At 36.4% G+C, this 22743-nt stretch overlaps 3 protein-coding genes across 4 annotated transcripts; 2 read left to right on the top strand and 1 right to left on the bottom strand.

Annotated features, from left to right (window-relative positions):
• The first annotated feature begins 5744 nt into the window (after nucleotides 1–5744).
• LOC147389655 (plant UBX domain-containing protein 8-like) lies at nucleotides 5745–13626 on the top strand. 2 transcript variants are annotated; one of them, XM_086418147.1, is made up of 11 exons: nucleotides 5745–5953; nucleotides 8740–8801; nucleotides 8942–9488; nucleotides 9581–9664; nucleotides 9754–9872; nucleotides 9979–10219; nucleotides 11287–11502; nucleotides 11584–11748; nucleotides 12886–13029; nucleotides 13133–13189; nucleotides 13374–13626. In XM_086418147.1, the coding sequence occupies exons 1-11, from the start codon at nucleotides 5870–5872 to the stop codon at nucleotides 13479–13481; spliced, it is 1827 nt and encodes a 608-aa protein (XP_086274273.1). In that variant the 5' UTR covers nucleotides 5745–5869; the 3' UTR covers nucleotides 13482–13626. The 2 variants fall into 2 exon arrangements, with proteins under 2 accessions (XP_086274273.1, XP_086274272.1); XM_086418146.1 differs by having other exon boundaries at nucleotides 5746–5953; nucleotides 9955–10219.
• Nucleotides 13627–14756: 1130 nt separating this feature from the next.
• LOC147389654 (Bifunctional inhibitor/lipid-transfer protein/seed storage 2S albumin superfamily protein) lies at nucleotides 14757–15050 on the bottom strand. The gene has a single exon (XM_086419784.1). It carries the CDS (start codon nucleotides 15048–15050, stop codon nucleotides 14757–14759), a length of 294 nt encoding a protein of 97 aa, XP_086275910.1.
• A 2448-nt stretch (nucleotides 15051–17498) lies between these two features.
• On the top strand, nucleotides 17499–20798 carry LOC147389653 (scarecrow-like protein 28). Its single transcript, XM_086419382.1, has 2 exons — nucleotides 17499–17653; nucleotides 18071–20798. Exon 2 carries the CDS (start codon nucleotides 18467–18469, stop codon nucleotides 20342–20344), a length of 1878 nt encoding a protein of 625 aa, XP_086275508.1. The 5' UTR covers nucleotides 17499–17653; nucleotides 18071–18466; the 3' UTR covers nucleotides 20345–20798.
• The last annotated feature ends 1945 nt before the right edge of the window (nucleotides 20799–22743 follow it).

Genomic DNA, 22743 nt, shown 5'->3' with positions numbered 1-22743 from the left:
TAGATTTTTCTATCCAAAATTTTAATTTTATATACTTCCTCACAAATCGTATCTTGGTGTGAGATTTTAAGGTGGAAGAGTTCAAGTCAAAAGAATCTTAAAATTGATGATGAAGGTTAAAAAGTTTATCCATTGAGGTTAAAAGATACCTGGTTTTGAGAAGAAAATTTTGAAATTTTGACTAGATATTGAAGATAAGGGCATTTGAGTTTTTTTTTTTTTTTTCTTTTCTTTCTGTTAGTCTATTTAAAAGACTGAGGTCAAAGGAGGCATGTCATTAGCTTCAAAGCATAGGGGGTATCTCTAATATTTAGAAAAAAAAATAAGGGGGCATATCTAAATCACCTATATATATGAGATGGGGTTATATGGACTGAAGGACCATCCATCTCTATGGACCATATGTCAACATGGCACCCAAATACACCATCTGGTGCCACATGCATGAAGAGCATAAAATTTTATGAATTCTGAAAAAAAAAAAAAAAAATTGGAAAAAAAGATTTTTTTCACCATTGGATTTAAATTTTAAATCTAGAAGTTCAATGATCGTCAATTTTTAAACTCAAGATCCAACGTAAAATATACTTTTTTTGGAAGGATTTTTTCTTTTGCAAGCCTAATCCAAATGACAAACAAGAGGCTGAGTTGTAATTTGAATAAAAATGGTAGTCCACGTGACCCAAATGTGGACCTCAGTCCATGCAGCATTTTCCATGTATATATATATATAGGGTCCCGTTCAGCAACAAACATTTTGGCAAAACATTTTTCAAAACATGGGTTAGAGGTTTTGGAATGGGCTGATTTTTTGTGAGGATGATCTCTACGGTAAGGAGATCATCCTCACCAAAAACCAGCTCATTCCAAAACTTCTAGCCCCAGTTTACAAGTTGAAAAATCATGGACCGTCCATTTTTTGTAAATCATTTTCTATGGGGTTAGAAGTTTTGGAATGGGCTGATTTTTGGTGATGATGATCTCCTCACCGTAGAGATCATCCTCACCAAAAATCAGCCCATTCCAAAACCTCTAACTCATGTTTAGAAAAATGTTTTGCCAAAATGTTTGTTGCTGAACATTTCCCTATATATATATATATATATATTGGCAAAATATATATATATATATAGGGACCGGTTCGACGGACGTCTCAAAAAACGTTGAGAAACTGATGTTTCTCGGCCGTCAGATTTCAGTCAATCAACGGCGCGCATACTTCCGCACGTCATTTCATTTATTAAAAATGAAGTTTTCGAAATTTGCAAACACATCCCTCTGTTTTTACAAATTTCGAACGAACTCTCCTTCTCCCTTTCTACTCGGCAGAACGAGAGAGTTCAGTCGTTCTCTCTCTCTGTCTCCATCGAAATCTTGAGAGCCACCGAGAGCTCGCTCACTCACTTTCTCGATCGATCGATCGAGTCTCGATAGAAAACCAACCAAACCCCGAAAACCCTGTTTTCATCTTCGTCTCCACTGAACTCCCTCTCTCTCTCTCTCTCGCTCACTCTCTCTCGACTCGACAGAAAACCAATATTGTTATCTGAAATTTGATGTCCGCAGTTGGTGGTTGCTTCGCCTTTGTTATGTACTCTTCCACTACCTTTCCGTCAATTGGACTAATGGCCACAAAGGGCATAGAGAAGTTTTCTGGTTCCAAGAACCGAGCCAAGTAAGTTGCAAAGATTGCTCCTGTAGCACCTGTTCTCTTTACTTCATCAAATTGTTGTGATGTATCCGATTTTTTGCTTGATTTGCAAAAAACAATCTTTTTTGAAACATCTTTGGGATTTAAAGAATGAAAATCACATTTCTCCTTGCTTTTGTTACCATGTCCATAATAGAGGGGAACACCGGATACTAACAAGTTCTCAGGAAATATTGATTTTCCTTTAATGGTTGCAACACCTTCACCGAGAGTCACATAAGCAAAAAAATCTCTATCAATAGTGCCAGCACCGACGGTTGTGATCCAAGGAGCACCATTATTGATAGTATAAGCATCAGGGTCACTATTTCCAGCAGAACACGTCCCTTTCTCCATGGCTGCAAATGCTCCCATTGCAATTGGGTTCTTGTAAAATGGGGTTTCGGTCAATGCCAATGACAACGACATGAGATCCACACCGTCTTCTATGGCCTGATCCATTCCGGCTAATGTGTCAGTTGCTCTCAAGAGAGAGAGAGAGAGAGAGTGAGCGAGCTCTCGGTGGCTCTCAAGATTTCGATGGAGACAGAGAGAGAGAACGACTGAACTCTCTCGTTCTGTCGAGTAGAAAGGGAGAAGGAGAGTTCGTTCGAAATTTGTAAAAACAGAGGGATGTGTTTGCAAACTTCGAAAAATTTCGTTTTTAATAAATGAAATGACTTGTGGAAGTATGCGCGCCGTTGATTGACTGAAATCTGACGGCCGAGAAACATCAGTTTCTCAGACGTTTTTTAAGACGTCCGTCGAACCGGCCCCATATATATATATATAGGGAAATGTTTAGCAACAAACATTTTGGCAAAACATTTTTCAAAACATGAGTTAGAGATTTTGGAATGGGCTGATTTTTGGTGAGGATGATCTCTACGGTGAAGAGATCATCATCACCAAAAATCAGCCCATTCCAAAACCTCTAACCCCATAAATAATGGTTTACAAAAAATGGACGGTCCACGATTTTTCAACTTGTAACATGGGGCTAAAAGTTTTGGAATGGGCTGATTTTTTATGAGGATGATCTCCTCACCGTAGAGATCATCCTCACCAAATATCAGCCCATTCCAAAACCTCTAACCCATGTTTTGAAAAATATTTTGCTAAAATGTTTGTTGCTGAACGGGACCCATATATATATATGGGAAATGTTCAGCACCCTAAGTTTTACCACACACTTTAACAAACGTTTTTTGTCCTACATGGGTTAGAAGTTTTGTAATGAGCTGATTTTTGGTGAGGATGATCTCTATGATTAGAAGATCATCCTCCCCAAAAATCAGCCCATTCCGAAATGTTTAGCCCCATGTTTACACGTTAAAAAATCGTGGACCGTCCATTTTTTGTAAATCAATTTTGATGGGATTAGAAGTTTTGGAATGAGCTGATTTTTGGTGAGGATGATCTCCTCACCATAGAGATCATCCTCACCAAAAATCAGCTCATTCCGAAACTTCTAACCCATGTAAGACAAAACGCGTTTGTTAAAGTGTGTGGTAAAACTAAGGGTGGCGAACGGGACCCTATATATATATATATATATATATATATATATATATATATATATATATATATGGGTAGCGATCCATGGCCAACAGTTTGGCAAACATTTTGGCAAACACATTTCTCAAAACATGGGTTAGAGGTCTTGGAATGGGCTGATTTTTGGTGAGGATGATCTCTACGGTGAGGAGATCATCCTCACCAAAAATCAGCTCATTCCAAAACTTCTAACCTCATCAAAAATGGTTTACAAAAAATGGACGGTTCACGATTTTTCAACTTGTAAAATGGGGCTAGAAGTTTTGGAATGAGCTGATTTTTGGTGAGGATGATCTCCTCACCGTAGAGATCATCCTCACCAAAAATCAGCCCATTCCAAGACCTCTAACCCATGTTTTGAAAAAGTGTTTGCCAAAATGTTTGCCAAACTGTTGGCCACGGATAGGGACCCTATATATATATATATATATATATATATATATATATATTTTATGATATAATTAAGAGCTTTAATTTACATTGTATTTTTTTTTTTTGTAATGACGAGGGTGTTTGAACCTGTAGGCCCAACTAGCAATAGCCAGAGGCAAGACAACTAGCCTCTTAAAGTACCATATCTCACCCAAATCCCCCTAGATACACACAATACACCAATCTACACGTACCAGGTAAGTCGAGATAAATCTATGAGGGTGGCCAATAAGGGGGTTTGGACTCAAGACTATTAGGGAAATTAATGCGATCATATTATCAATGCATCTCATCACAAAAGGAAAGTAGTGATGGAAAATATATACATATAGAAATATCAATTGGGATATTTTATATTAGGAAGTATCAATAAATTAGAATAAGTATATTAGGCTAGTTTTCTTATCTTCATTAATGTAATCTTGATAAATATTATCTTGGGATTTATGTAATTATTCATCCAATAATTCTCAATAAAATTCAATTTTTTTCAAAAACCTTTCCCTTTTTGGAGGGAGACCCTGACCACCATGCAATTTAAATTGACATATTTTCAATGATAATATAACAATCAATGTAGTTGAGTTCGATACCCAGTATGAGTAGTATTTCCTTTGGGCCACCTATGAGGGCACACCCTCACTTACTTGGTGTGTGTGATGTGTGTGCGTTGCTCGTTCCCGGGGGAGGGACACATATGCCTTGGCTCTTTCGGCCCCAATAGTCGGACATAAGTTCAGACACCCACGTCATTAAAAATAAAAATAGAGTTATCCAACTATCCTTAACATTTTTAATAAAATATTTAGTATTATAACGATAATTTATTTATGAAAATTACATTAATTAAATCTTCAAATGGTTGAAGTATCCTTGTACCCTACATCTCAGGCTAAGAAATGCATGTTTTAACTAAAATAAACTTATATTATAACATAACAAAATAATCTCACGTCTAGGTTTTCTAAAACAAAAAAAAAAATGAGAACTTTACCATTATCCAACTCCCTTATTTCAAAATCTAAATTTCTTTTTTCATCTCTCTCTCTCTCTCTCTCTCTCTCTCTCTCTCTCTCTCTCTCTCTCTCTCGTGTTAAACCCTTATTCCCTCTTGTGAGGATAATTTTTTGTCCTTATAGCTTCGAGAATTGTTCTCCGATTTCACTTAGAGTTGACTTGTCTAAGTTGTTGAGTGAGATATTAGTCTTTGCAAAACAACATCTCCGATATTCAAATCAGAATCATATAAATAAAATTCATACCTGTCTTCTTTCCTTGTTATTGTTTTTATACTATAATTCCCTTGAGATCGTAATCATTGCAATTCTCTCAATTATTTTGCAGTTGCTAATTTCTTCCACCATTTGAACTCGTTTTAGTTGTTAACCTCTTCAACGAGACTCTAGATTTTAGATCATGCACATGCATACTTGCACGTGCCTTACCAGATTCTTTCGATTATTAATTCCTCTTTTGAGAATTTCTAATCCATGTGGCCTAATCTCATTGGATGAGAATTCTCCGTACTCACACCTCTCTCATTTCTCCCATTTTGAATTTCATCAAACTCATTCAACTCTCACCTCCCCTATCATATATGACGAGTATTGTCGTAGTTCTATTGAATTGCTTTCTCCCACCTTGAACATATTAAGCCTTCTCAACTTCATCACTTTTCACTATGAAAAGTATTTATGTAATTTTATCGAATCAAATCAAGAAATCAATCTTTTAAGTTGATTGAAAAAAAATAAAAGACAAACCAATAAGATTTGTCAAATCTTTTAATATTTATTTTCATTTTCCATCCACTTGCATCACACACATTTTGCTACTTCACATTAATCAAGGAAGAACAAACAATCTCATTCTCAATAGATAACAATGAAATTACTTAGCAATACTTCTTTTGGGATTTCATCAGCCTAAATGATTAAAATTACCTAAAGGCCCTCTAATTGCCTTACTCTCTTGATGTGTACATGACACGTGTGAGTCTGCTACTCACTATTCCTCAATTTCAATTCAAGCTATCTTATTTTCCAAGTTACGAAAGTATATATATATGTGTAACCTCTTCTATCAACCCAGAGTTCATCCAATCTACCTATCCGAGTTCGCTTGCAGAAGGGTTTCTAATAATATTCCGAAACCCAAAACCCAAAACCATAATCTGTAAGATTCGAAACAATGGCGAGACCTAATCAAGATGCAATCGAGACTTTCATCAGCATCACTGGCGCCTCTGAAGCGGTAGCTTTGCAGAAGCTTGAAGTACGTTTTCGAACCCAATTATGGGATTATCTTTCTTTGTTATTTCAACTCAATTAGGGTTTATTGATCTTCTGTTTGTTTATTTTTATTCTATTACCAGAAAATACAGTGATCGGTTTGTTATTATTATTATTTGTTTTGATCGGTAGTTTTTTATTATTATTATTATTTTGATCGGTAGTTTGGCTATTAGGGTTATGTTTTATTATATTTAGTCCTTCAATGGGATGCTTTTAGTTTGTTTGATAATTTCTGATTGATGGTCAATTATTGTTCAGCGTTTGGTGAAAGACCAATAATTGCGACTTTTATCTGAAATTGTCAAATTTTTTAATTTTTCATTCCTTAAATTTGTGTTATTTCTGGTTTGTTACGTTTATCTCGCATTTTTCACGGAATATCTGTAAATAAGTGGGAATTCTCTTGCTATAAACGGAGCAAAGACCAATTTTGGTTAATGTGGACGATATCCGTGTTTGGAATTTGAGGGTCTGAAATGGGTTTGTTTGTTGAGGGTCTGGTGGAAATTGAGTTAATTAATTTTGAGATTTTCGTTTAAAGCTATTGTTTTTAAAAATGGCTATTTGACGACAACAAGATTCTCGTGGGTAGGGCTGCAACTCGAACTGGTTGGGGACTTGCCCAAACCGCACTTGACAAATACCATGTGCCCATGCCCAACCCGACCTCGGGCATGTAATGCTCAACCTGTAAAGAAATATGGTATGGAAAAAATATAACTAAAGTTTGAAATGTGAATTGGTGAATGAGAAAGAAACAAAGATACTTAAAAATATTTTTAAATTATAATCATATTAAGTTTGGGTTCGAGCAATCCGATGTCTATGCCCTAACCAACCCGATTTGATTCGCTCAACATTTTTTTTGCCCAAACCCTAGCTAACTGTGCCCAAGGTCGGGTTGAACCCATCGAGTTCGGGTTTGGCCTGCCCAAGTTGCAGGCGTGCAGCCCTACTCGTGGCTGATAATTGAATGAATCCAACAATAATTTATTGGATAAGTTGTTACTTGTTAGAGCTATTCAAAATCAAGAGAAATGGAATATCATTGTGCGATGAAGTATATGCATGTGGGGTTTTGTTAACATCTTCCCTAAGGGCACATGTTAAGCTGCATTAAATACGCTTTGGAAATTGAATTTCCTACCAAAAATGTCCTTCAAAGTTTTTTTTATACCAAAAATACCCTAAAATGCGGAGTTCGACTTTGAAGAAACACTCTTCCTTACAAGACACGTGACATTTTGAATTTATTTCACGCCTACATTTCCACCAAAATTGGAAACACCTCCTTAAAAGTGCCACGTGTAATCCAAAGAAGATGGTCCCTTTGAAATTTTGAAGTGGGCTGGCTGCGTCAAAGTTTTTTCCCTCAAATGTGCAGCTTAATGTGTTCCCTTGGGGCACATGTTAACAAAAACCATACATGTGATACATCTATTAGGAATAATATTTCCTCTTTGAATTTAATAGTTGTTATTGTTGATATCATTTGGAGCACTACTGATGTCGGCCATACAATCATGGTTGCCCTGGGTTTCTTCACAAGGAAAGAGCATAAATGTATAAATTCTCTTCCAAAATTAAAAAAAATCTACTAATTCTTAGTTCTCTAATAACACAAAATATTTGTTCCCATGTAAGATTGGAATTCAATATGACATTTGTCTTCTGCATAGAGATCCTAGAGTGAACTGACCTTAATTATCGGAAGGGCTTGGAAATGGTTCTATGTTGAGAGTGGTGTCATCATCAAAAGCTAGAAATTGAACTATTTTATGAATGGAAGTGGAAGAGGGTGATTTTGAGGTGGGAGCAACATGTTGGGGAGAAGATTCCTGCTGTGAGGGAACTAACAAACAAGACCGTCGTAAGACTGTGAGACTACCAAGTAGGATACTCACTTAAAGCATTTTGACTGTCGTTATAAGTTAGAGAATTGTGTCCGAAAAGTAAAAATTGTACTTTAAGGCCTATTTAATGTGGAGAGCTGCTATTGGCTCCCCAACTTTTACTTATTAGACCCCAATTAAAAATAAAATAACAAAGTGAATGGTTGAGAATAAGTATAAGTTGGGTTGCCAATTGTAGCTCTCTATCTTTTTTTGTTAGATTTCTATCTTTAGGCTTATGATTTTATATGAGCCTAATCCTAATTGTAAACAACTGCTGAAATTGTTTGGATGAGTGTTGTAATGTTTTATTATCATGATTACTTACTTGAGCCAAATCTTTGTAATGTTTGAATAGTGTGTTTTTAATCTTTAATTGGGGTGTGGTAAATAATTTAAGAAATTGGAGTGTAATATGTAAGTTGGGGTGCTAATAAGTAAGTTGCGGTGCTAATAGCAGCTCTCTTAATGTATTAGTAATTTAGTTTCATTTGGGCCTGAAGAAATTTTAATAACGTCATGATTTAGTCAGAGAACAGACTCCTGCCTGTGGGACAATGCCTTTAAACTCTACTTTATAAGTTGAATATTTCTTGCGTGTGCTGTTCATCATTAAATACGAAGATTATAAGTTGATATTTGGTTCGGCTATCCATCATTAAATACGAAGATGCTCTTAGCATGTCCTGGTTCTTACAAAACCTAGTTTTTTCTTGGAAATATCTCCTATTCTGACACATCAAGCTTTAACCGGTAATTTTATGAACAGTTGTCTCAGTCATTTGTTTTAAGCTAGCCATTTGCTTCTTATTACCCATTAAAAAAAATATTCTTATCTGTTTCCTGATAAGCTTTACATCTGACCTGTAATCAGGACCATGGTGGTGATCTCAATGAAGCTGTGAATGCACATTTCACTGAAGGAGATAGAAACATGTGTGCAACTTTTCTTTAGTTTTTTTTTTCCTCTAAATTTCTTGAGTTTACATTGAGTAACACCTTGCATTTGTGAGAGTTTAATTATTATTTTTGTTTTTTACTAATGTTATGTCCCTATTCATGCTCCCATTGTCTAGCACAAACTCAACATCTATTCCAGCCCCTCAAGATGATTTCATGGTTATAGATGATGATCCAATTCAAGTGGAATCCATTGGACCTCCTTTACCGCTACTATCCAATGGTCAGAACTTGAATCCAGTCTCACTCCTTGACCCGAATTTTCGTGGAAGTTTCTTTGAAGGAAGAGGTGCTGCTGAGTTTACTAGTGGAGTGCCAAGGGTGACACATCCTAGAGAGGTGAGGGCGATCCCCATAGATTTCAAGGATGGGAACAGCCAATCTAGTCATTCTGGACCTGGGCCTACCACCGAGGATGTCTCTGGGTCTGCATTTGCACATGGTCCTGAAATTCATGCGAATGTCATAGTTGTTGATGAAGAGGATGAAGATATTCCAACTGATCCCAATGCCCATTCTTCTGGTCAGAATGATGGTTTTTCGGGTGGAATTCTTCATGAGAGACACCCTAGACCAAGTGCTGAAGTACATAATGTGCCTAACAACAATAATGATATAGAAGAAGAAATGATCCAAGCTGCCATCGAGGCTTCAAAGCGAGAGGTTGGACGTCGACATTGTGCTCAATTTCTTCAATTTGGTATTGTTGATGCTATGGATCCCTTGTATCTTGACCCATTTTCATTTTAATTTAGGACTCATCTGCTCCCCTCCTTCAGCAAAGGCAACCTTACTCAGAAGATACTGACCTTGCACATGCCGTCTCATTGTCCTTAAAGGTTTCTGAATCTTTCCATTTGTTTTAGTTTTTGGGTTTTCTTATTTTCTTATTTATTATTATTGCTTTTTTATCATGAACCGACTTCAGACTGCAGAGCAAGAGAAAGCAATGCGTGAGCAGGGTGGGTTGGTTGGAACAGCAGAAACGGGTGTTCTCCATTCATCTGATGTGGCAGAATTGGGAAAACTGACAACGGAAAACGAAAGGTATATATCTTTTGTTGCTGTTCAAGTCTATGATATATGTACAAAATCTTGATATTTTATTTATTTTTGGTTCCTGGTGAAGGCAAGGAATTGTTTCTTTTAGCAGGGGAACTTCAAGTCATTTGGAATTGGAGGCAGGAAGCACATCCGTCCATGATGAAGCTGAAGTTGTAGAAGTTGTAGAAGAGGAGCCATTAGTGAGGCAGAGATCGAGACGCATTTCTTTTGAATCTGTGGAGTCTGACAAAGATGCTGAAGAAATGGAAGATAGTCCACCATCAAGCCCTGGACCACGTGATATTGGTACTCATCCCCGACGTAACGGAGATGCTTTCCATTCTGATGAGGTATCATCCATCAATAAACAATACATCAGCAGTAATCTCAAGTCTCAACCTGCAATATCAAATCATAAATGATCAAGCTTAGTGAACTTATTGCTTTTTTATTATTTTTATTTTGTGGGAATTTTTTTTTATTAAGGTAAATGAAGGGAGGTCGAGAAGACCTACTGATAAAAGAAATAAAAACAAAAGTAACAATACATCCTCAATGAACAACTCTTTAAATTCTAAAAGGACTTCGTGCCAAAAGAACAGAAAGCCTATTTTTGGATTGAGAGAAGTGGAGAGAAGAGAAACTCAATTTCTTTCCACCATGTTTGGATTGACAGGAGAGAACTTGGGATAACTTTGGAATTTTAAAATATTTTATAAGAGATCTAGGGGCAGATTGGAATTATAAAATATTTTTAAAGGGTTTCTCTCCTCTTCTCTCCACTTTTGGAGAGAAAGAAAACTCACTTTTTTTTTTCTCTCCAATTCTTTTCTCTTCTCTCCCCACTTTAACATTCCACACAAGAGAAGTGGAGAGAAACTCATTTATTTTCTCTTCTCCTCTCCATTTCTTTCAATCCAAACACAACGTTAAAGATCCTGCAGTTCCTCCCCTTCTAGATTACCCAACAAATCGTGAAGATTGTTAGGTTCCAAAGAATCCTCGCTCTAGAAGAAAAAGTGTTGGACTGCCAGTTGCAACATAAGAAAAGAATAGAATGACAGAAACACCATGAGATATGAAATTGGGATAATGAGCCCAAATTTCCATCATGAAATCGGAATGGATAAGAATGTGTTTAACTGACTCACCCCATGCTTTACAAAGATAATGATAATTCAGAGAAGTTATTCTAGCTATTATTGGGTCCATGGTAAGAATTTTTCAACAGCACAGATCAAACAAAAAAGCCATCATTGATAAAATCATCCCATTCACTGACAAAAACAATCTCCATCCTCACCCGGTCTAATCCAGTTTTACTGCCTCCCATTTCAATTTTTTTTTTTAAATTAAAAGCAAGCAAGACTTGAATCCACTGCACTAATAATTGGTTTGGATTGATACTGTGATGAAGTGGGGTGGCATATCTTCAGAGGAACATGATGAAGCAGTTATGCTCGAGGCTGCACTTTTTGGTGGAATTCCTGAACATAATGCATATCATTTTGCATACCCCCGCCACCAGTTCATGCAAACTGGTTCAGATAGAAATACCGACCTATATCCTCGCCCGGCACCCCGTCCTCCATCACCTACTCTGGAAGCACAACGCTTACTACGAGAACAACAGGTACGTTCTTCATCAAGTAATCACTGTGGTATGATAATATTTTGTCTGAGGACACCATTGATGCCAGTTCTAAGCTTGCAGGACGACGAGTATCTAGCATCACTGCAAGCTGACAGAGAAAAAGAATTGAAGTCCATTGAGGAAGCTGAGATGCGTCGCTTAAAAGAACAAGCTGCCAGAGAAGCTGCTATTGAAGAAGAAAGACAGAAGGAAGAAGAATCTCGCAAAAAATTACTGGAGGAAGAGGTAATATCAATTGAAATTCTTGCATTATTGATTAATAGAGTTAGGATGAGGTATTACATAAAAATTAAAGAGTACAATTTTCAATTTTATTGATTTGTTCTATGTATTTCCTGCTACATAAAATTGACATACAATCTTGTGTATAAGAAACAATGCTCGAAACTAGTTCATTTATGTTCCTTATTTTGAAACATGAAGTTGCTCATTCATGAAATGTAAAACTAAAGACGTGCTTTCATGTCTTTATTTATATTTATCCACTGATTCCTGTTAGGAAAAAATGAAAGCGTTTTGCCCAATCAAATAAGCAGAGTAATTTAGTTTCAGATTTCATGAATCAACAACTCCATGTCTACCTTTCTCACTGTTTGAATCAATTCAAAGATGTATGCATTCTACTTGTGTTGGCATACACACGCACACACATATATGTAACATCGGAAAATCTCAGTGTTCTTTTAATGGATGCTAAGTTTTCAGGGGAATGGTGGCATTTTAATCTGTTCTTAGGATGATAAAATTGATGTATTTAACACATCTGTCTTTATGGCTGAGTACCTATTTTGCAAATTCATGAGGAATTTATGTAATAAGAGAAGCATTCGACAGAAAGAATGTGTGAATGATGACAACAACGGTACAAGTTTTGGTATTTTTTAGGTTATTCTTTAGTTTTAGTTGGTTTTGTAATTTGTTATGTTTATGAAATTTTATTTGAAAGGTATCTTTATGACATAATATTGATAGTATTAAAAAAAAGTATGTACTTGTTGATTGGTGTTGCATTGGGTCGAGCTAGAGGTCTGATGATAGGCTGAACAACTCTCCTCAGATTGATAGAAGATGGAATATCCATTGGACACAGTTACAATAAACAACACTTAAGAAAGTTGTGCCTAGGTACCACTGTTCAATGCTCACATCACTTCAAAAATGACCTTGATGCCTTTTTGCCCCAGATGTTTTTTCATAACCAGAGTTAAGGCAAGCTTAGCCTTAGTTTGCCAATTACACAATAGCCTTATTAATTTTCCTTGACAAGAATGGAAAACTCCTTTTTAAGACAAGTTACGTTTGAAATTATTTAGGCTATATTCCTGGCGTTTTGACAAGTTAGGAGATGTTTACTGATGACAGGAGATTGAGAGACAGTTGGCTGCAAAAGAAGCTCGTCTTCCTCAGCAACCGGCTTTAGATGATGACAATTCTGTAACGCTTCTTGTCCGGATGCCAGATGGAAGCCGTCGAGGTCGTCGCTTTCTGAACTCAAATAAGCTCCAGGTATATCTCTTCTTGAAGAGGACATCCTTTCGAAATATTCAGAAATTACTATTTCCATCTTTTTCTATAGTTAATCTGACTGTCACGTTGTTTTCCATTGCAGTCTCTATTTGACTTCATAGACGTTGGTAGAGGAGTTAAACCTGGCACCTATAGATTGGTAATTTTTCTTCTCCCTATCAACCTGCATTTTCTTAGTTACCAAGTAAATTTGAGCCGAAGTCTAGTTTTTCTTTGTAGTTTTGAATTATGGTAACTCAAGATATTTAATGTGAAATTGAGGTCGAAGTGAGGTGTGTAAACTTTCTCCTTATTTATAATTCTAACTGTTGCTCAATTGACAGGTGAGGCCGTACCCCCGACAGGCTTTCAGTGATGGTGAGAGCAGCCTATCTCTGAGTGAACTCGGCTTGACCAGCAAACAAGAAGCCTTGTTTCTAGAGTTTATTTAGCAATAATCTCTCATTTATTGCCCAGTTCCCTTGAAGTAGTTTAAATTCTCTTCATAAAAAAATCAACCTCAACTATAATCCTACAAAGCTTACCTTACCCGAAAAATTTGGTTGTTAGGTTTAAAGAGTATATGTTTTATTTTCAGTTTGTCGTATTTAGTTGGAATAGCCTCAGAAAAAAAAACAGAAATCTAGCTTCATAACCAATGAAGAAGGGATAATGAATTTAAAAGAGGAATGTCTCACTGCATCTGTGCTGTGATTTGTGAATTTTCATTTATGGATAGCAAAGAAGAGTCACGTGGTCTCAACGAATGGTGAACCTTACCTCCATGGTAGGATTATCACTCCAGACGAAAACCCTTTTTACTACATTTCTAGTTCTAGGTGACTTGTAAATCCGCCTCCCCTGATTTGAATCCAAGCGGGACATTTTATCGTGTCCGGAAAACTGACTTAACAGAGTGGAGTGGAATGGAATGACAAGATTTGTTTAGCCCTTTGGGTTAAAGCTAGAGTTTTCAACCCAGTCTGGCATGGGCTGGGTTTGGGCACCGAATTAGCGTGCCCAATTTAGGTAGGTAGGTATCAGGCTAGGCCCGATTACTTGTTAGGGTCGGACGGGGGCTTTGGAGCTAGGTCAGTTGGCTGGCTGGGCAGGCCCAGTCTGACCCTATAACTTATACATTACTAATATTAACCTGGCCCATTGGCAGGCCTAGATAAGGCTTTGTTTATTTATTTTGGGTAGCTTTCCCCCACTTTTCTGAACAGTGTCTGGGATGGGAAAGCACGTATTATCCATTAAGATTCAAGAAAGAGATTGTTAATGGGCCATGCTTCCATATATTGGTGATTGATTGTGATCAACTAATTATTAGAAGCTGGGCCCAATCTAGTAAATTAAGTCATAGATATTGGTCCAATCTGGCTATTGTAGTTTGTAAAAAATGTAAAACCACACGTGCACTGGAACCATATTAAAAGTGAAACACATCTCCTTTATTATAATAGTAATAGTAATACTCAAAGTCTCTGTTGATGGCACTAAAAAGAAAAAAAAAAAAAAAAAACTAAGAAAACTCATAATTTATTTGGAGATCGATCCGGACCCACGTCCCTTTCATGGACCTGTCATGAAAAAAAAATGTAAGAAAGTCAGTCAAATCGATAAACTGTTCTTATAAAGAGCCAAACTTGATCATGAGTAAAGACACGTGGCACACATGCTGGGAATCAGGAACAACAATTTGAGAGAGATGAGAAGTAAAGTAATCACAACTCACAAGTGATGGCTTGGAGATTGCATGCAGAAGGCATTTGAGCAGCAATCCTAAGAGTGCTGCATAGGCAACCTTGGTCGACATGTTGGAGTGCAGTGCAGCATTCAGAGCTTGGTGTGGAGGTTTGCTGCCCTGGCACCACAAAGGGTGCACATGTGGTTAGGCTGTTAATCTCCGACGCACACTGCTGGGATTGAACGGTCTCTGTTTGCATCGCTACGGCGATGAGTATGAGCAGCAATGCAACTGAGGACCACAGAGATGCACCACTCTTTAAGGTTGCCATGTCTACTCTCTTTTTTGTTGTTGTTGTTGTTGCTAAGCCTACTCTTCAATCACACTTGCTTCTGCTTTAGGAGAACTTCATAGCTCCTTTTATAGGGTTTTGAGATGGGTTTAGACGTAGTAAATCTTGCATGACTCACCTACACTGCTTCGAGTGTTCCCATCACACTTGTGTGAGCTTCCACAACCTCAACCAACCCACCATTAAATGGGTTTATGAGAAAGATCCGTTGGATCCAAATTATGCTTGATCCGTTAGATCCATAGTAACCTTGTTCGGATTTGGCAATAATTCATGGTCAGTTGGGTTACTTTGAATAAATTCAGGAAATTTTGGGAATTGTAAAAATGATGTTATTGGGAGCACATCATCTTCAACCACCCTATGTTGAGGTTGAAGGGTAAATTTTTTTAATATCTGATTTGGTGATTAATCGATTAATAAATCACCAAATCCATTAATACAATCTAAAAAAAAAATGTGGTGTTTTTTTTTTAATACCATCTCTTTACATAAACGTCTATTAATTACTTTCATTCCTTATGGATTTAAACAATAAATAAGTACTTTATACATAAATTTTCTAAGATTTTATTCTCAGAAGTTTGATTTGCTTGAAAATATATTATTGATATTAACTAACAAGTGAGGAATAACGGGTTAGGTATTGTTTTTTAATTTGAAAATAATTGTCTTTTTTATTGAGTACCCCATGGGTTTCAGGTATTTATAGCAACAAGCTCCCATCCATCTTTCTCTATCACGTTATTCCTTATTTCCTTCCCTATATTTGGAATAGGAGTTACTTCAAACCATCTAGATTTTTTTTTCTCTCAAAACTCAAATAATATAACGAGATTGCCCACCACCCCTATTTACATATGGTGCTATTTATCTCAGGTATTACACTATTCATCCATAATAATATCGTTCATTATTAAATATTATTTATTTATATTATCTATTTCTAATTAGGGGGTGCTAATGGGTACCCATTTAATTGGAATTGAAAACCTTGGTTCCCTTTTTATTGAATCCATTAGAGCCAGGTCTAAAATAGAGTCGAATCGATAGGAATCAGGACCATTAAGTTCTATCAGACGGGTATTCGAAATCAATTTATTTTGTCATTTCTTTTCATACTATAAATGATTTAAAGTATTTTTTTAATAATTAATGCATGTACGAAGTTCTCCAATTTTTTTTTATATAAACTATGAATTAGAGCTTAAACTGAGTTAACTCTTCAAAAAAATTATTACTTTTTAAAGAAGATAAAAGTTAATAATTTTGTAGATAATATGTTAAATTTTTGAAAGAAAAAAAAAATAATGATTTGAAGTACTTTTTTTTTCCTCATTTGATTCTTGAGAATCAGGATCGAAAACATATATATATATATATATATTATCGCTATGATTCTAAGTGCTTTACAAACCTAACTGGATCTAACCCATTGACACCCTTATTTCTAACATTGTTTACTCAAAACATTTCAATTGTTTAGATAAAATATGTGTTTTATTTATTTATTTTTAAGATGAGATGTTTTAAATGGATAAATAATATTTTTGTAAATTAAAATAACTTTTAAGGATAAGGAAGAGGAGTTCACTACATCATAATCTCTTTTTTGACCTGCTTATATGTGGAAGCGGATCCTCTGTAGCACACTTTAAATGGCGGGAAGAGAGAGAGAGATAAATGTTTTTAAGAAAAAATAATATCTCAGTCTCTTGTGATTATGACTTAGGTCTTCTTTTTTTTATTTTATTTTATTATTTTTTATAAATTAGGTTATCCTTGTAGACAACGGACCTAGCTTGTATTTGGGCTTTGCCTAGTCTATAGATGGTCTTGTCCAAGGATTAGTCTAGGGGATGTGCAACGCTCACACATCACACGCACCAGGTAAGTAAGGGTGTACTATTATAGGTGGCCCCTGAGGAATTAATACTCACACTGATTATCAAACTCAAGACCTACAGGGTCGCTACAGGAACCATGTGCTACAGAGGATCCGCTTCCCTTATATGTTATTTATTCCTTACATTTGAGGATAAGGAAGAAAAGACCATTGGAGATGCTCCTACAATTCCAAAAAAAGAACACTGTATCCGGAACCGGAACAGAACTGAGATCAATGTAAATCGGAGTTAGGTTTCAGATCTGGGTAATGGGTATATGTGGAACCGACCCGTTGAAGAATGAGATTATGCCTTATGAGACTCCGTAATTTGTCCCAAATAGTTAAATAAACGGATAACGGACAAGCACGTGAGGACTGAGGTTTAAGTGCCTTAGCGAATCGCAACGGACCACTCCAGAAATAAAATCGCAACGGACCACACCCAACGGAACATTTGACGTACACCCAAACGGTCATATTGACCAAGCATCCCTCGGTCATATTAACCACCACTCTTAACCGTACGATGTCCATCATATTAACCACCACTCTTAACCGTACGATGTCCATCAACCACTAATCGAAAATCTAGAGGAATTCTGAGTTACCCTTTTCCCCTTAGTATTATTTTGTTGCTTGGTGGGAATCAAATCAATCACAGAACCAGAAAGGCATGAGGAGGATGGCTATAGAGGTACTGAGAAGAAAGAAGAAGAGAACCCCAGTTTAAAAATAACATCCATTTAGGGTTTATGTTCTTTTGGTTGATGCGAATCGAAAAATCACTCACTTGGGTGATCTGTTTTTTCAGTCTTCTTTTTTTTTTTTTTTTTTCTTTTCTGTTTTTGAATTTGTTTAGATGGTTTTCACAATTGGGTTTTGCTTCATATATAGAATTAGCTATTTTGGGTTTATGTTCTTTTGGTTGCTGAGACTCAAGAAAGATCTCACCCAATTGTGAAAACTGGGGTTTTCAAAATTTTTTTTTTTTAAAAATGTTTGGAGGGTTTTCACAACTGGGTTTTGCTTCAAATACAGAATCGGCTATTATTATGGAGGCGTTACATTTTTCAAATGTTGATTTGGATCTGAAATTTCTTCTCTATTTCAGTTATAATTGTAAACAGGTATCTATCTGGATTTTCATGCGTGGTGTCACTTCTCAGGACTCAGGAGAATCAGTGCTTTCTTCCATGAATTTTTCGGTAAATTTTGGTTTCCAATGACCATTTTTATGCAGTAAGTATCATTTTGTTATTCATTTATTTTTTAAAATTCTTTGATTCTTTGTGGGTTCTTACTTGTTTCTCTTTCATCCTATTTATATTCCAAAAAATTAACCCCAATTTTATGAAAAAATACATTGCATTTCCATTAGTTTCCTTTATATTTATCGGGCTTGCACTTTAATCGTCAAATTACAACAAAAAACATAGATTCTTCAATCTAGAAAAAAAAGTAGGGTTAAAAGATAAAAAAACAAAAGAAAATTGGAAACATATAGAGGATGTTGGCTGGGTGTTCTACATTGTCTTCGCCAAGGCATAGCTTGAGGAGTGAAGGGTCTGCGCAGTTTCCGGTTTGCCATTTCCAATTGCCCTCAATGAGTACACAAAGATTGGATTTGCCTTGTAGTCTCCACCGAAAAGATGCCCCGCGCTCCCAGCTTATACGAGCAGTCAGCCTCTCAGTGGAGAAACCGATCGAAGCAAAGGGAAGTTGTTCAATTAGACAAAAAATATGTCTCTCCCCTTCCATTACTGCCACACAAACAACAATATCAGAAGGAAGGAGAGATGCCACAGAAGGATTTTGGGAGGAGGAGGAGAACTTGAAGTGGTTTTCCGAGCAGCGATCATTGGATGAATCTAGCATAAACAAAGCCAAGAGAAAAAGATGCAACAATAGTACTACAATGCCTAATGTTGATGAATTGGGGGTTAGTGAGAAGTTTTGGTTTCCGCAGACCGTTGAATTGCCACACTCGATGTCAGGAATCGCTATCCTTGATCCTCCCTCGACTGTGCCACTGTTGAGCAATCCTTGGGTGGAGTCTGTGGTGAATGAGATCACTGACAGAGGTGACAATGATCTCGGGAAAAGCCAAGGGCCTAAGAATGCAAAGTCAGGGCCAAGTACCTCTTCGGATAGTCGTGGCCTTACTTTAAGGCCAGACAAGAACTTCTCCGAGAATGAAATGGGCAATGGGGATGTGACACCGGAGTGTCAGGGATTCGAGCTTGTGAGCTTACTAGTGGCATGTGTGGAGTCAATCAGCTCGAACAATGTTTCAGCTATCACACATTTCCTCTCTAGGCTTGGGGAGCTCGCCTCTCCAGAGGGGACCCCAATTCACCGTGTCATAGCTTACTTCACAGAAGCATTGTCTCTACGAGTCGCAAGGCTCTGGCCACATATTTTCCATGTTGCCATCCCTCGGGAGATTGATAGGGCTGATGAAGAAATGGGCACTTCACTCTGGTTTCTAAATCACATGAGCCCAATTCCAAAGTTCCTCCATTTCACGTCAAATGAGATGTTATTAAGAGCATTTGAAGGAGAAAACAGGGTTCACATTATAGATTTCGGTGTTAAACAAGGGCTTCAATGGCCTAGTTTATTTCAGAGTTTGGCTTCTAGACCTAATCCTCCGAGCCATGTGAGAATCACAGGAATAGGCGAGTCCAGACAAGAGCTTCAAGAAACAGGAGAGAGACTAGAAGGATTTGCGGCGGCTTTGAATCTGCCTTTTAAATTCCATGCCGTGGTGGACAGGTTGGAGGACGTGAGGTTGTGGATGCTTCATGTGAAGGAGAATGAAAGTGTGGCTGTGAATTGTATTCTCCAGCTACACAAGATGCTTTATGATGAAAGTGGTGGTGTCTTGAGAGATTTTTTGGGTTTGATACGGAGCACGAAACCTACTATTGTTCTTATGGCAGAACAAGAAGCCAAGCATGACGATGCAAGTTTGGAAACAAGAGTTTCCAATTCCTTGAAATACTACTCCACCATCTTTGATTCGATTGATTCTAGCTTAGCGTTAGATAGCCCGGTAAGAATCAAAGTAGAGGAGATGTTTGTTAGGGAGATAAGGAACATAGTTGCATGTGAAGGAAGCGATAGGTTCGAAAGGCATGAGGTGTTCACCAAGTGGAGGAAGTTGATGGAGGATGGAGGGTTTAAATGTGTGGCGATTAGAGATAGGGAGATGGTTCAGAGCCAAATTCTTTTGAAGATGTACTCTTGTGAGAAGTTCGGTTTGGAGAAGCAAGGGAAAGATGGTGCCGGGCTTACTCTCACTTGGCAAGATCAGCCTCTATACACAGTTTCAGCATGGGCACCACCCCTCAATGTTACGGGCAAACTTATCTCAACCCCTTAAACAACATTCATACTCAGTTTTAGAGAAGCAAAATTAAATTCTTTGTAGGTAGATTAATGCCATTCTTTTATTCTTTGCTTGCAGTTAAGCTTTAGAGAGGTACCTATTTCAGTTCTTTCATCTTCCAATCATTAGTATTTAGTGTCCAATTTGTTGTTATTCTTCAATTCTTTTGTAATAGAAAGTGTAGAAACAATGTCAGATGGTCTTATTCTAATATGTAATTTGAAATTCTTCCTAGCTTGCTGGGGAATTTAGTATTTAGAGTCCATTTTGTTGTTATTCTTCGATTCTTTTGTAATAGAAAGTGTGGAAACAATGTCAGATGGTCTTATTCTAATATGTATTTTGAAATTCTTTCTAGCTTGTCTGGGAATTTGTATTTCATACATGTAATTGGAACCTGAATTATTGTCTAATCATGACATAGATGATGTTGTAAACTAATACAAAATGTCGAGTTCTCTATTCTTCATTAAAATTTGTTTTCCGAATGGGCTAGTGTTTTTTGAAGAAGAAAAACGTGTTATAGTATATTATGAGGAAACGGATAACTTCTCAAATAGCCTAGAGTCTCTTGTTGGGGTGATTTGCATTTCATACATATAATTTACATGTGATAGCATCATCTCCATGGAAGCTAGTTGTTCTGGCATTTTTCATCAAGTGCACTATAAGGGTGGGGTAGATGATGCGGCACTGTTGCGTGCAAATGAAAGCTTTTCACATTTTATTAAGTACCCTTTTCATCGCTTCTGGTTCCTAACAAGCTCTGTCTTTGTCCTCTCATTTGAGGTGGTCATCATATTAATCTCTGCAGTCGGTTAATGTTTCAGTTTAGTATTGAAGTCCTATAAGATTGGGTGATCTATAGATCACGACACATAAACCTGTGTAGCATATAGACTTTCTAATCCTCTTAATAAAATATTTTGATCCAAAAAGATTAGCCAGGGTCTGTTTGATAAGTGAGAGTTCACCGTGAGAGTTGGACATTCAAGTGTTCTACTCTCCGAAGTTCAACTTTTGAAAGTTAACAATGAAAGTTAATTATAACTTTTGTGTTTGGTTGCTTATAAGAATTCACCTGGGAGTTATATAGAGCTCCAACTCCAACATAAGAGGAAACTTTTTTTAAAAAATCCAACTTCCTACTTGAAGTTGAAGATAAATTATTTTTTCTTCTTTTTTTTTTTTAAATTTTAATTTTAATTATTTAATATTTTTATTTTTTAATTATTATTAGTTTTGCTCATAGTTACAAAAAATTAGTAATATAGGCATTTATTATATTATTATTTCATTAATATATTTTTATTAACTTTTGTTTTCTTATTACTATAATAAAATAATAATATAGGTTTTATTAATAGTAATTATTTTTTATTATCTTTTCTTTTCTCATTACTATAATAAAATAGTAATATAAATTTTATTATTATTATTTAGTTTTTAATTTTTATTATGATTTATTTTATAATAATATAGGTTTTATTATAATTATTTTTAATTTTATTATTGCTATTATTTAGTTTTTAATTTAATATTATTTATTTTAATTTCACATTATCATAATAATAAATAAAATGAAAAAAAGGGGATGAGAGCGAGAGTTGCCAACTTTCACCTCTTAGGGTGAAAGTTGAAATGCTTCAATTTTAGGAAGTTGGAGAGTTGATGAGTTAAGGTTTCCAAACACACAATCTTTGGCAACTTGCGAGAGTTGCTAACTCTCACGTTCAACTTTCACTTACCAAACACGCCCTCAATGTAAGCAAAGATGGATTGGCAAACAGTGGAACCAATGTTCATACTGACCCAATACTCGCAACAAAACGAAGAACAAGACCAAACTTATCCACCTTTCACAAATCACCACCTCATATATTTTTCGTAGCCTAAAACCCCATCAATTGTATCACCTTTTTTCTTCGATGGAATCACGATAGGTGGTTGAGGTATCGAGTCTTGGAGGTGAGTACAGTAGAGAGATGATTGGGCTGTGGACTTGGGCGAGATTGAGATGGGGCTTATTACCCACATTGAGAATGTTGCGTATGATGGGACATGTAAATGGGCTGGAGGACAACCAATGTGCTTAAGAATATGAGAAAGAGGGAAGAAGAGATTGATCTCTTTGTTGAATTTTAAGGTAGTTATGTTGAAAAAGTGTGGGCCTAGGACAGCCACGAACGGTCATATATGATGTACCCGATTAGAGTTGCATCCCAAAATGGTGTAATCACCGTTTTCAAAAATTCCTTTTATAACCCCTCAAATATGTCTTTTTTTTATACCCTTCTCACTCCTCAATCAATCTCTTTTTCTATTCAAATTTCTCTCCTTTTCAGTCAATCACTCTCATTTTTGTTCACTTAATTGGATTTTTTTGAAACACC

The sequence above is a fragment of the Akebia trifoliata genome, chromosome 12 (assembly GCF_017979445.1).
Source record: "Akebia trifoliata isolate Shusen 1 chromosome 12, ASM1797944v1, whole genome shotgun sequence".
NCBI lineage: Eukaryota > Viridiplantae > Streptophyta > Magnoliopsida > Ranunculales > Lardizabalaceae > Akebia > Akebia trifoliata.
Note: the sequence above shows the minus strand (reverse complement) of the source record. Positions and strands in the feature narration are given on the sequence as shown.

Coding starts and splice junctions, on each gene's coding strand:
- LOC147389654 (XM_086419784.1), bottom strand. CDS start 15,050: ATGGCAACCTTAAAGAGTGGTGCATCTCTGTGGTCCTCAGTTGCATTG.
- LOC147389655 (XM_086418146.1), top strand. CDS start 5,870: ATGGCGAGACCTAATCAAGATGCAATCGAGACTTTCATCAGCATCACT. Junction 9,665..9,753: donor CCGTCTCATTGTCCTTAAAG/GTTTCTGAATCT, acceptor AACCGACTTCAG/ACTGCAGAGCAAGAGAAAGC. Junction 9,873..9,954: donor CTGACAACGGAAAACGAAAG/GTATATATCTTT, acceptor TTCCTGGTGAAG/GCAAGGAATTGTTTCTTTTA.
- LOC147389653 (XM_086419382.1), top strand. CDS start 18,467: ATGTTGGCTGGGTGTTCTACATTGTCTTCGCCAAGGCATAGCTTGAGG.